The sequence below is a fragment of the Antennarius striatus genome, chromosome 16 (genome assembly GCF_040054535.1).
Source record: "Antennarius striatus isolate MH-2024 chromosome 16, ASM4005453v1, whole genome shotgun sequence".
In the NCBI taxonomy this organism is placed as follows: Eukaryota; Metazoa; Chordata; class Actinopteri; order Lophiiformes; family Antennariidae; genus Antennarius; species Antennarius striatus.
Window position 1 is genome coordinate 12,540,509 of NC_090791.1, and position 14,818 is coordinate 12,555,326.

General features: G+C 41.9%; 1 protein-coding gene across 3 annotated transcripts in view; it reads right to left on the reverse strand.

Moving 5' to 3' along the window:
* Window positions 1-14,818, reverse strand: part of prkar1b (protein kinase, cAMP-dependent, regulatory, type I, beta) — a 52,191-nt gene that overhangs the window by 22,497 nt on the left and 14,876 nt on the right. For all 3 annotated transcript variants that reach the window (XM_068336114.1, XM_068336116.1, XM_068336115.1), the window contains one exon: window positions 1,692-1,753. In XM_068336114.1, the coding sequence (XP_068192215.1) occupies window positions 1,692-1,753 (62 nt within the window). The remainder of the gene's footprint in view (window positions 1-1,691; window positions 1,754-14,818) is intronic.

Here is a 14,818-nt window from a genome sequence, read left to right on the forward strand (position 1 = left end):
TCATCTATCTCTCTTTCAATTCCCTCCCGTTCTGTCTCTTTCTCTTCTATTCTTCCTGTCTGTTATCACTTTGGTGCTTAAGTCTTTGTTTTGCTGCCTTCCAACCCCCCGTGCATGAGCGTGCAGGCAAATAGTTGACCAGAACATGCAAAAACACAAAGACACACACACACACACACACACACACACACACACACACACACACACACACACACACACACACACACACACACACACACACACACACACACACACACCCCAGCCTTGTCAACATTATATTTCTACCTATAATGCTTTGCATGTTCATTTAGTTTATCTACAGACATAGAAAGTAATCAAAATGTCTATTTTCGTATTTAATGCCTTATGATAATAAGAGGGCACTACGGTGGTGCAGTGGGTTTGATTCCTTTCTGTGTGGAGTTTGTATGTTCTCTCCTGTTCTCTGGGTCCTCCAGCTTACTCCCACCTCCAAAACCATGCAGCCTGTAAGAATTGATTACTCCAATGTGAGTGTGTATGTCCATGTGTGGCCTGTAATGAGCTGGTGTCTCTTCTGGGGTGTACCCCATTTCTCACCAATAGCCAGCTGAGATTGGCTCCAACAGACCCGTGACCTTCAAGATGGATAAGCAGCTGTAGACGAGACGATTACGATCATCTCGTCTTCAAGAAGATGGATGGCTGGATGAAAATAAGAATAAATTCTCGCTTTGTTTAAATAATGTCTGAGCCACAGAGTCAATAACTCCTACATGTCTAAATAGTGTATGATGGGCTCGTACCAGGGTGGGTTTATGAAGCTGTACAGTAGTCCAGACATTAGCAATGACATCAGCATCACATATTGTATATAACAATGGACTGTCATGGAGTCAGGTCCCTACAACGTTAGCTAGACTTATTATCACCAACTTGGGACTGACAGACCACTGGATGCCATCATAAGAGTAGAGTAGGCCGGAGTGACAGAAAACAAGTTCAACCAATGGGTTCCAGTTTCAATACTGGTATCTGAACTTTTGCACTGCGGTTGGTTTGATTATGTTGTCTAAATGTGTTTGTGATAGGAGTGGAGACTGGGTGAGCGTGTATATGTGTGTGTGTGTGTGTGTGTGTGTGTGTGTGTCTGTGTGTAGCGGCGAGGTGTTACTGGAAATGCACATTCTGCTAAGCTCTGTGTTCCTTTAAAATCCAGTGATGTCTACAGTGACAGCTTTGTCAACTGTGGCTAGACAGAAGAGAGGGTCCTGGTGTGGAGTGGAGGGACGACCAGGGCAAAGAGTGAAAGTGGCACACACACTGATTCTGCATCTTTGTTGCACTAATATCATCCTGCTTCTCTGTGATTGGATGAGCCATGTTAATATCCACACATTGTGTACTAAATATGGGACGGTTCTTCATAGTGGTTGCAGCTGCATAGTCAATATACTGTCCATCAAAGGTAATCAATGACAAAAATGTATTAATTGTTGCAAAGTCAGCATAATTCATAACAAGATAGCTGCCAACAACAAATTACCAAAGCTAATACCTTATCTAACATCAATCAACACTGTTTCCAATCAGTCATGGTATTCAAATCAAGAGAATTTCTTACTATTATAAAAACCTGAATCCTAAATTGTCATATCCAGTTTGCACATAAGCAATTGGTAAACACACACTCACCCAATAATCATACATACCTTGTTGGATAACTGTTTCCCCTGCAATGTGCGTGACCGGAAACATGGCATCAAATATGTCACTGAGGAGAAAGAGAGAGAGAGAGAGAGAGGAAGAAGAAGAGGGATAGCTAGTATCAACAACAAGTTGTCTAATTACTAGAGTAGTTTAGTCAAATAAAGAGAATATCATTGGTTTAAGCCATTTTCTTCTTGCTTTAACATCATAAAAGAAGCGCACAAAGACTCTAAGGTGATGTTTCAACACATGATCAGAGTGTTTAGGTGGTGAAAAAACAAACACAGTGACGACGGTGTCTGAGCACTTCATTTCTGTTTCTACTCCTCCTAATCAGACCATTAAAACACACGAAGCCCCAGCAGATTAAAGCTGTGCTCATGAGCACTGAGATGTGTTGGGACAAGAGACGAGTCAGTATCCTACCTTTGCACCTCTTCTCTGCTCATCTCTCACCTTCAGGGTATATTTATCTATCTAATCAGCTGCATACCACCCGACTTATGGAGGAATATAGAAAAAACAATAAATGAGGGTCAGGCATATCAAAGGCATACGAGACCTGCTGAGTGAATGCAGGGCGAGTTGGAACATGTTTCTGGTTATGTGTGCACTCAGGATTTCTAGAAAGCGGTCATGACGCTACATAAGACTATAAGAAACTTAGAAAAGATTTACACACCTCAGTGTGCACGGGAAACATGAAAGTGTTGCTTTACATGAACTTTGTCAGGAAAAAACAAATGCAGGTCAACAGATGTTGGGCAGAGATCTGAGGATGTTACTGAGTGGTTTGGAAGTGAACAGACCCTGCTGGCATTTGTTTATGTGACACTGAATAAAAAGCAGACTTAAGAAGGTGGATTTGGGCCAAGTACACCTATGCAATGCAGCTGTCCACTGACTCACACATACTCCGGGACACACAGTGCAACCATATGTAGAAAAAAACACACACACACACTCTTTGAAGTGCGCAGGCAAGCCTAAGAGATGCACACACACACACTCTTGCGAGGTACAGCCCCTCGTGTAAACCGGCGGTGCTTCACATGCAGCCGGTGCAATTGGTTGCGCATGTCAACACACTCAAAATAAATAAAAATGCACTTGAAAATACGCACACTGGCACTCTCATATGACACGCACACAGAAAATACTTTGATGGTGATTACTCAGAGCAACATCTGCAGGAGTGCCCTCCAGTCTCCTCACGTCTGTGACCACCTGCGCTCGACATGGAGTCCGTTCATTCACCGAGTCGCTTTAAAAATGTGTTGTCTGTTGAAATGATGACTATAGCGAAATAAAAAATAAATTACAAGAACACAAATGTCAAAAAGAGTTATGTGACAAGTTGAATGGCGTCCAAAATGTGTCAGAGAATATTTCAATACTTCCTAACTCAAGACAAGCAGTACTTTGTTGTGAGCACTTTCCTCTGGCGATGATGGTGTTGATGATGATGATGATGGTGATGATGATGATACTAATGAGAGAGGCTTGTAGTTGCTGCGATAGGATCAGAGTGGAGCTAACCTGCTTTTAGGTAATTACCCTTGACCACCTCTCTACGACCATACTTGCTGAACGCATCGGTGAACACAACAAAGACACTTAAGCGAGTAATTGCTTCCCCTCGTCTCTGCCTGTCGCTTTTTCCCTTTTTTCATCTTCAACTTCCTCCCTGTCTGTTCTCGGTAACTTTTTCCCTTCCTCTCCCCTCTAAATTACCCCTTTCTTCCCTCTAATTCTCCTGCAACCCCAACTTTTTCTCTCATCTCTCTGTCTATCTCCCCCTCCCTGCACAGCTAAGATGAAGTGATTAATCTTATCCTTTCCGATACCTGTAGCCCCTTTGACCTTATGAAAAAGCAGAACACGCCCACCCCAATCCCCCACATGGAAGGAGTGAGGGAAAGAGACCCTGTAGACTCTTAGGGGAATAGGAAAGTTCATTTCCATCCCAGAGAGGGAGTAAAGGGTCCTGTCATGGTGAGACATTTGCAGAATTGTGCTGCAAATGTTCATATTTGCTTAGGCTCACACTTAAAAGCTAACAACTATAAGAACTATAAGACGTATTAAAATGTATCCTTTTATTTTTTAAATCATTAATTATCCTCACATGACTGTACACAAACAGTCTGCCCAAATGACATCATAATTATCACTACATGTGATTGTTTCTGGTGCAGGAACAGCTAGAGGTAATGAACATTGTGTGCAAGTAACTAATCTGTTACTGTTCAGTTCAGGAAATAAACTGATGATGATGTCAAAAGATGCAGTCAGAGTACAACTGACAGCTAAACGGATTAGTGCTGCAGAAAAAGACACTTTTTATGTAACTACAGTGTTTCCCCTTCTGTTGTACCAAGAAAACCGCTGCCAGGTCAACAACAGGCCAAAAACTGTTATGTGCTCCAACATGCATTCATTGAGTTTGATGATTCCCCACAGTCATTTATTAGGAATCAAATCAATTACATTTACTCATGATAGCATGGAGTGCTGCTGAAGAAACAATGAAAAGGATGGCATCATATTGTAACTTTTTTCTTTAAAAACTCCAGAGCAAAAAAAAAGAATTTACTAAACAGGTACATCTTTACTTTTGGTAGGTGAAAACTGATCTCAGGAAAAGGTTGTATTAGTCCGGTCTGTATATAAAGCTCAATAAATGGGAAAACGTCCATTCATGATGCCAGTCATCATGAATGGACTTTTTGTCCAATCTGAGGAAGATGAAGTGCACTATTAAGTCAGGCACACCGTGCTCATGATGGTTGTGTGCACAACTTCATAGTTTTAACAGCAAAGTTTTGAAAAACATATTTTCAAAGTACCATTAGTCAATGAAAGAATTACTTTTATTTGCTCTAGTCATCTTTTTATCATGATTCCCAATGTTTTTTACATGGAAGTAGAACCACCTGTGTCAGGCTACCGCACCTAAAAGATTTTCGAAACTTCATGCATTGTACTGCACTGGGCTTATAGTGGTTCCAAACACAGTAAAATATATCTTTCATGTCCGATCACCAGTTGTCTTTAATGCATTGACATTTAGAAACCTGACATGATCCTTCACCCTCTCTCAATCACATACACGAAACAACACAGCAAAAGCTGGCTATTGTTCTGAAACACCCATAAACTGCAGTTAGCTAAGGGGATTTTAGTCATTAATGAAATTAAGGCGGGCTTGCTTGTTGTAGCTGGATTGCTTGTTGTTCTTCCTCATTGGTGTTTGACTTGCTTTTTCCCTCCACTCTTCCCACGCCTTCTTCTCTTTCTCTCTTTCTTTCCTACAACACAGCTGTTTATTGGTTCAGCAGAAAATGCCTCATCTCTTACTTTACTGCCTGGACACAAAGGACTACCATTATGCTACTACCACCAAGGGGATCTTAAACTGCATGGCGTGCCGCCATGACTTTCTGTTTCTTAATGGGTTGCAGAATACAGAGACACACAGCCCATTAATGGGGATCCCTTCCAGAATGCACACTCATTTGTGTGGAAGAGGTTTTGCAATAACCAAGACAGTCAACAACTGCACCACACTCTGATTAGTCAGCATAATGTGCACAAGCAAACACACAAAAAACAATGAAAACATCAATTACCCTTTCACTGACCGACACTCCATTGCTTTGTGAATTGTTTACAACCTTGCGGTGTGACTCATTATGACTATATCACAGTGAGATGGAAAACAGCTTTATGATACTGAGTGATGTGTACTTTACCGTCTAGAGTTTGAGGCTGAGCGCCGCCACAAGGACCTATTGCCTCACATCCATGAGCCCCGTCAGTGTGGACACCATGAAATCTGTTCCCTAATTCATAAGCCGTTGTAAAATATGAGAAAATACGCACCAAATTGGCATTGGCACAGACACAAACTGACATTAAAATGAGGGAGTATGTGAGAGAGCGTAGGCGATAAAGTAGGTGTTATTTTAGAGTACTACAACCTTTATTTATTAATAAAGCTTGTACTGTTGGTTCATGCTCAAAGATCATATGGGAATTGGCGTCGACATAAGCGGAGGTCTACAGAGATGCAGTTAAAGCGGTGTGATTAAATGTTGTAAGTTTTATTTAACACCAACAGAGAGCAGGGAGCACACTGTGTTAAACGCACACACCTGGACCTGGAGTGTTTATAAGAGGGTGTTAAACTTGCGTGCATCCTGTCGCCTGAAAATGTAGTTGCAGTGTCAAAGCACCCGAGGGCCAGGCCAGTGCACTCTGCTGCTAAAACCTGCTGAAGCTAACAGGGTCCTTTATGTGGACCCCAACAGATCAGACCACCTGAGAGAAACATGAGGAGATCCGTATTTTTCACTAGTTTTCTCGTTTCTGTCTGATCTTACATGTATAACATGTATAATTAATATTAATAAAGCAGCTTCTATTGCTCTGATCTTCATACTTAAGTATGCAGATCAGATAAATTGCAAAAATCAGCCTGCAGGTTAAACTTTCGAGATGTCTGTAGAGCTGATTCAGCTGACAGTCAGCAAACTATGGGGAGTGTTTAGCCGATGATCCCATGTCTACGAACTCCGAAGCCCTCTATTACCCCTATTTAAACTCAAGCTGTTGTTGATATAAAAAGAAGCATAATTCTGTGACTGCACACACAGCTTCTTAGCTGAAATCTATTCAGAAACTAACTTTGAACAACAGTTTCTCCTTTTCCCAGCTGGAAAAATCAAAATCAAAGGTCATCGAGAAAGCGGTGCTTCTGTTGAATTACAATAAGTAAGAAGATCTGATTTGAGAACCAAATCTGATTTGCTCGCAGTCTGAACAAAGTCTAAGGGCGGGCGTGAAATACACTTTACAGCTGTGTCTCCAACACAAACAAACACTGACGGCGACTCATATCAATGTGTTGCAGAGAGGAATGCCTGATGTGGAGGAAAGACTGACTGACACAGTAGCTTTCCTTAAACCTTTGAGCCTAATCGAATTAGCCGTCAGATAAAATATCAGACTGAACTACGACTGAACTTCCATCGTCACCTTGGACCCTGCTAGCTTGCCGATGCCAACATCATGAGGGGGATGTGCTATTATGGCCTCCTGCTCCTTTGCTCGGTACCACTGCTTTTCTCACACAGTTATAAGGGGGTGTTAAACTTGCACAGTTGCAACGCCAGCAACAAACAGTTGTGTTGCTGGCGTTGCAACGGGACAGAAGGGCTAGGAAGTGTTCCGTTAGTAATAATCATTCAATGTACACACTGCTATATTATCCTGCTTTGACCAACACATGTAACAAAGCATTCCACCAAACACTCACACACAAATTTACACATTCTCAGGTTGGCCTTGAGGAAGTGAGAGGTGCATGGCAGTGGAAAAAAGGACCAGTCTGAGGAGTAAACAGCAAGAAATAGGGAACAGTTGATGGGAGGATGTAAGGAGAAAGGAGGGTGTTCACGATATCTTGTCGGTAAACATCTGACGTTTTCTGATGTTCTAAAGAATGGGATTATATATGTGTGTCACTGCAGAGAATGGTGTACTGATAAGACATAAAACTGGGCTTGGTGTGCACATTTATTTTATGTACTTCATCAGAATCGATTTTAGCTACATCTTGTCGCAACCTGCATGAAGGTTTCCCTCTTTCCAGACGACTGTTTGTACTCGGCGTGACACGGCTGTTTTACAGCCCAACCTGGTGATCCAACACACTCCACCTGCTAATGCAGCCGTGATGTCAGCCTGGAAACATCACAAACATGTCCAACCCTGCAGTCTCTCCCATGCATTCCTGTCCCTTTATTCCTTCATCACATGAGGCTGCCATGCTGTTGACTAAGTTTGCTCAAACTTATTTTTTTCCATGCATGCTGACTTGTTCTCAGGATCACATTTTTAGTCCTATTGCCCATTTTCTGTGTTGCTCGTTGCCCCAGGATGTAAAGGAGTGAGTTCTTCCTCCTCCTCAAGGGAGAGGGTCAGGGGGGATCAGGTGCTGACAGGACTAAGCTTCTACCACTCTGATGTGTCTACAGGACATGTCACTGAAATAAGAGAAAGACACTGACAGATAAGAGATATGTACCTCCGCTCCCACACAGAAAGAAAGGAGTTTTTTATTCTATTGACATGAATATGTTATATAAAGATGAAACAGCTCCATACATTTTGTATTTTTAATTAACCCCCCCCCCCTCTTACTCTCTCCCTCATACACACACATCCTGCCACATCGCTAAACATACATCACAAGACATGCGGCTGTCCCGCGGGCATGTATCTCCCATCCCTCCTTCCTTCCCTCCCTCATTCCTATCGAGTAAAGGAAAAACCACAAGAACAAGAAATGCATTTGAGAAGCTGATCAGGACACAAATTATCTTCTGTTAGGGCTTAAATCAGAGAGGTGTTTACGCAACAAAGCACATTATAAATGCATGGACAAAACATGAGTGTCTACACTGAACTGGAGACAGACAGTAAATGCCCCAGAGCCGGAGGAAGAGGGAGGGAAGGATGAGCGGATGACGGAGAAAAGCGAAGGCCAAGGTATCCACTGTAGAAATGCTTACGGCCAATTCTGTACGCTGTACTCGAGCGCCTGTGTGTGAACCTCATCAAGCAGCGCTCTGGGCAATGATAGGTGCACCAGGTGCATGGAGGAGAAAGGAATAGTCGACATTCAAAAACTGACATTTGACTGATGTAAGGCCTTCCCTGCTGTATACACACAGATCTCTAACACACACAACCTTCAGACCAAACAGCATTAAGTCCCACCTCTTGTTCAACATTGTAACACAAAAGATTGTGCTAGTTTTACTAACTGACTGACATGATGGACATCCATTCTTCTTATTTGCAATTAAAAAATAACACCTTCTCTGTTATACTTGAGCACCATACAAAGTTGGAAGCTAGAACTACCTGATCGCAGGCTGACGTTCTGTATCGTCGTTTTAATAAATGAACTCAAGTGAAATCTGAGGCATATTCCTGACACAGACCAGGAATTCAAGGACATGATCGCAGCAAGCTTTGACAGGCTCATCCTAACAAGTGAGTCTAATCCAATATTTATGGAACATCTTAAGAAGTAAGAAATTAGCTTTTATTGGATTTACTTCTGACTATTAAAAGACAGAAAACAATCCTAACACAACAAACAAAGAAAATCACACCTTTGAATTTGACTACAGATAAGTTGAGAAGTAGACAGAGCGGGTTTTTCAGAATGTCATTTCACCCTGGAGGTTCTCGTTGCAGACAAAGCCAAAAATGACAGCCTTGGTTCTAACATAAGCTCTTCATACATTCAGATGTGGGCTGAGCACCACTAATATAAATAAAATTCTTAAAAGGATGATACCCACAAACCAACAAGGAGGTCATGGGAGAATTAACACGCTATAACAAGACTGTTTTCTGTGACTATGGACTGGAACCTATCACAGTAGCATAGACAAAGCAGAGTGGATCTATACAATAGAAGGCCGACCCAGGCTCATCTGTTGGGTATCGGGGTTCCTCTGTCCTCTGCAAGTATGTGGTGGGCAGAGTATGGGTTCTACTTTGCCGGAGTCATTAAGCCAATGGAGGGTTGCAGGAACATCACGTCCTCACAGAAGGGGTAAAGACTGGATAGCAAGTCATCCTGTCATGCTCACACATTCATTAACATGAAATGAAAGGCAACACTCTTTGTCAAAGAACATCAAAATCATCAAGAAGCCAAAGTGCTTCTGCTTTGCACAAAAATACATAGCGTTTGAATCACTGATGTGATCACTAATCTCGCATCGATCTTAACTGAGCTTGCAAAGAAGTGCTCGTGCCCACATAGATGAACCGGAAAGGTTTCATCATGCATTTCCACAAACACAAAGAAATGAAAAAGAGCAGCTGAAGAGATTGGATTGAATGAGGGCTCCCTGGAAAATTGTTCCACATAGAACCTAGGTCCCATTTAGATGAAAAAATATATGAGTACAACTACATGATTCAATCTATACTAAAAGACTGCATGGAGTAAAGTACTGGAGTGAAGGATGGAGGAAGATGACAGGGGGGAGGAAGAGGCAGGTTGAAACAAAGCAGAGGGTATGAGAGAGGACAAAAGTTTCCAGATATTTGTGCAGTTTGTGTGTGCAACTGTGTATATGTGTATTGTATATTCCTATGAATTATGTGCTTGTCTGAGCACAGTGAGAGGAGTACAGGGAAAAGAGGTGAAGTCGTCTGGGCTGAGGAAAAGACGTATCGCTGGGGGGAAGAGAGACTGCCGGCCTGGATGGTTGAGGGGATGGTCGAGGCTCAGTCAGGCTTGCAGCTCTCCTGTGGAGAGTGACCTCATCTCCTGGCCCCTGGCATTGTGGCAACAGCACAAAACCATGCAGGGGACAGAGAGGGGAGATCACGCATGAACGTGGGGGAGGGACTGGATTTAAGAGTGGATGTAGATGTGAGCCTCTGCATGAATGAAAGAGGGAGAAAGACAGGAGAAGAAGAAGAGACAGAAGGTAGCGGTTTTTAAAAAAGAAGAAAAGAGGACCACCAGCAGTCCGAGAACACACAGAAAGTCAATCAGTGAGACAGGAAATGCAAACAGACGTGCAAACAAATAGACTAAACAGCACAAACCAGAAAGCTGCTAATTTGTCCATGCTGTTGTTGCATAGCACGCCATAAAAACGCAAATCCCACACGAACATCCTCACAAGGTCTCTGCCTGACCACACGGAGAAACAAAGACAAACTCAGTTGATGAAGGGAAGAACTAATACAGAATAAAGAGACTCATGATATCCTCGATCCACAACCATACTTGCAACATCCTATATCCCTGATACTACTTACTGTTTTGAACGACAGTCTGCAAATGGTCACCTCAAACAAATTGTAATTACTTGTTTGTGTGCAAGTTCAGTAGAAGGCTTAGAGTTCAGGAGTAGCAGAAGAAATGACTCAATGGGATTTTAATATCTGTATTATCTCTGAGGCAAAACACCCCCTAGGGGCTACAGTGTGGTAACGACACCCTCATATGTGACTGCACATATGATATTGATCAAGACGAAGGTTGTGCATACCTGTAGCTGTGCATTTTAATCATATTTTACCTAAGTCCGTGCTGATGATTTATGGAACATTGAGTGTCAGTGTTCAAATATGAACTCATTCATTTGCAGTACAGAGATCGAGTTCCTCATCTATTGGATTTGGATCCTGAATGACATGAATGAGTTTTCACATAAAATGATACCGTGTTCATCTGATACAGCTGCACAGAGCTCTATCTCACGTTGCATCCTCTTGTTGTTTTGTAACTTCACACGGGCCTTAGATAAACTTCCTCTGGAGCACATGATGAGACACATCTCTTCAGGGCAATTTTAGTCTTCCGCTTCGTTTTTGATTCTTTATTTGAGTTTCATGTCATTCGCTGATTTATTCACTGTTTTTATGCACCCCCTCATAACACACAAACATAAACACGGAGACAAAGAGTGCCGGTACGCTAAAGATGTTCCCCGTCCATCGACAAGGCTGAGCAGGGAAAGAGCAGAGGTCAGGGTTTAGGGGTCATAGGTCAACTAATCAGTCACTTCATCAATTCATTACTCTGCTTGTTAATTAGAGGATTAAAGCAGGATGGATGAGGTAGCACCATCACTTTAGAATCCTTTCCCTCATTTCAACCTTTGCTATAAGATTTTATCTCCAAACTTATAAATATGTATTATTATGTATATTGAATCCTGGAGTTTTTCCCTGCATATAACAGATAACTAACTGACTTGCAATTTGTTTTTGACCTCAAAGTGTTTTACAACTTCTGTTAGCTATTTTAGAATAATGCAAACTTTGCCATGACAGCTGTATGAGTGGAATAAACAGGATTTCCTAATGCCTGCCAGACTGTTGATGTGGTTTTTAAGAGAGCAGGGCTTCTCGTGTCTCTAACTTCTCCAGAAGAGTTTTGTTGCATGAAGACATTATGTTAATGGAGACAGACAAGATTGGAAAACATGATGCACATATACTGTTTGTTTGTATTTGTACCTGTGTATTTTGTTATTGACAAGCGGAAAATAATCAATGACTTCTCTGTGGTCTTCTACGATAAATCCCTCACTAAAAGCAATCCAAATGAATCGCTTCAAAGGCACTTCCTTGCTTTCTCTTCATAGACATACAGTAACAAAGCTGGAGATCACTGAGGTCATTCATCCAGGTGTGCATAGAGACAGACGACAACAGACCAACACAGCACATGTTTGCCTCTATCAGAAGTCTAATTTCATATCGCTTGGTAGGAAGTCAGATAAGAAGCATTATTACAGTAGGAACGGCGAGAATGTATGTTTGAGCAGGCGATAGCCTATGTTGACCATATTAAAAGATTGATTCTCAATGGGCATTTAACCAGAGGAAGTGGTGGGGAGGCTGGCAAATATCATCTGAGGGTGCAGCTGGACAAACAGCTGGTGTGCAAACACACATGCACACACAAGCCAGTAAACTTGACTGTTTGATATCCAAATTGGTGCAAAACAGCCTGGACTGATTACTTCTGTTATCAATCCTGACATTTTCTTATCTAAACCTTTAATCTAAAAAATATCATCTGAGTGCTGTTAGGCAGCTGAAACAGACATCCAGGTAGTAAGATAATAGTTTCAGTCAATACGATAACAACTACTGTATTGTTACAGTATTGAGACAGGTGGTTGAGTTCGGTGTGAGCAAAGCAAGCGCAGCACAATGTGAAATCAAACACCTGTTCTCAGCTTATCGTCTGTGATTGTGCAGCTTTTTATGTGGGCATATTGTAATGAGGTCATTATGGCAGCTAATGGGTGGCGGCGAAAAGGGTCCACCCTGCAAACCGCCGGGAGCCACGCCACGGCAGGAGCACAGGAGTCTGTTTAGAAACCAACCAAGGTCAAGAGACAACCAGACACAACACCTGACGGTACAGCAAAAACAACTCCACAGCTTTTTGCTTATATGAAAAAATATATACCTTACTTATCAGCATATTTACACACATACACATATTACCACACACACACACACACACACACACACACACACACACACACACACACACACACACACACACACACACACGCACGCACCAAATTGGTGGAGCTATGAGGCCATGAAGTTTGACATATGGAATGGTGTGTTAATCAAAGACTCCACGCTCCCAGCTGTAGCAGCCTCAATGGGAACAGTCTGACATGCATACTTGAGAATGTCCTGTGTGTGTGTGTGTGTGTGTTGTGTGTGTGCGTGCGTGCGTGCATGCGTGTGTGTGTGTGTTTCTCATGATTTTCTAATCCCTTCTCATCCTTTGTAGTGGTGATGGTATTTGTGTGGCTGGTTATAAAATGTGTTTGCCCTTCCCTTCTGCAAGCACTGGAGTTAGCCATATTTGTCTTCCTAAACCTCTACATAACTTTGCTCTTTTCAGTGACAATCAACACCAGTATTTATATAGTTCACAGACAGAATGTCAATTTTTGCTTTGAATTTGCTACTAAAAATGACTTCATTTATAAATCCATTCAACCCTTGGCACTGGTTATCTTTTTCAGGACAAACCATTTCATGTTCATTTAATACCTACGGGAAATATGGTCCCTAATTCACTGATATTGTATGTTTTGAACAGTGGGAGGAATTTCGAGCACCCAGGGGGGACCTGTGCACACATGAGAAGGACATGCAAACCCCACAGACAGAAATGCTTTTCATTCATCAAGGTCTTGGCAATCCTCGAAGGTCGAATCAGATGCAACTTAACTTCTGTTTAAGGTTTGAAGGGTATTTGAAACGTAAATTAAAAACTAAACCCAGAATCTTTTGCTAACAAATGCACCACTGTGCAGTCATGATTAAGAACACATCAAAGAAGAGAAAGTAAAACCGGTTACAGAAAGCAAGGCCAGCTCTCTCGGTACAGTCTCCCTGGATTGTTGGTCAAGATAAGTAACTGAAGAAGAGAAGATAAATGAGGCAGGGAAAGACAGTGTAAGATAAGCATAGAGAGCTACAGAGATAAAAGTTATGAGAATTAATGGAGAGCATTAGAGGGAGCGGAGAAACAAAGAGGGCTCCATTATCTCACTCATTACTAAAGGGGATGATAGCATAATATTGTGTTAATGGAGGAATAAATCATGTGGTGGTTGGCTTACATAACTGCCAAGTGTCTAATCACAGAAAATGTTTCCTTGGCACGTATAGCTATAAGTCCTCTGAATGCTTTTTATTGGCTCTCAAACAACTTTTGTGAATGGTCCGAAGTATGTATTGTACAAAAAAATTTTAAATTTGAAACCAATAGTAAAGAAAAACCAGATGCTGGTCAAGCATGTAACCATGCACTGACCCATCACTTTGGTGTCAATCAAAGTCCCACCAAGAGCACTAGTCAAATATCACAGCCTTCTTACTCAAGAGGAACACATGAGCAGGAATGTCTTAATAGCTCAAATGACCAGCTGTTTGCAAAACAAGAGAAGAGCGATAGAGCAAGCGAGGGAGAGCGACGACAGTGCAGACTCCATCTGTTCATGTTTGTCAGTCCTTGGCAGTTCCGTCTCATCTGAAGGAGCCAATGTTCTTCATCGATATGATGACAAGACCAACAGGATCAGAAATATCAACATTTCTCCAATATCTGGCTTATCTTTCATTGCCTGTATCAACCTTTATATACATTCTCCATCACTGTACTTTAAGGATGAAATGAAAATGAATATTCGCTCAGGTAAAGTTCAGTTAAGTTGTACCGTAACGATGCAAAGGCCAGCTGGTTGCCATGTTCATGCCTTCATTAATGATGGACACCATCTACTGCACTTCAATACACTTCTGTTGTTTTTGGCTACAAGTGTGACGACCGCAAAATAACTACAACTCAACCAGCCATCCGTCTAGAATCATCAGCTGGACACACAAAATGAGAACGAGCAGAATAGAGCCAAAGAAACTGTAAGAGTGACAGAGACAGATGAATAGAGAGTTAGAGAAAGGCACAGCCAACTATCTGCCATGTCCCTGCACAATCTAGTCAATCAGACAAGGCCTTTACTAGCTAAGAACCTTCAGG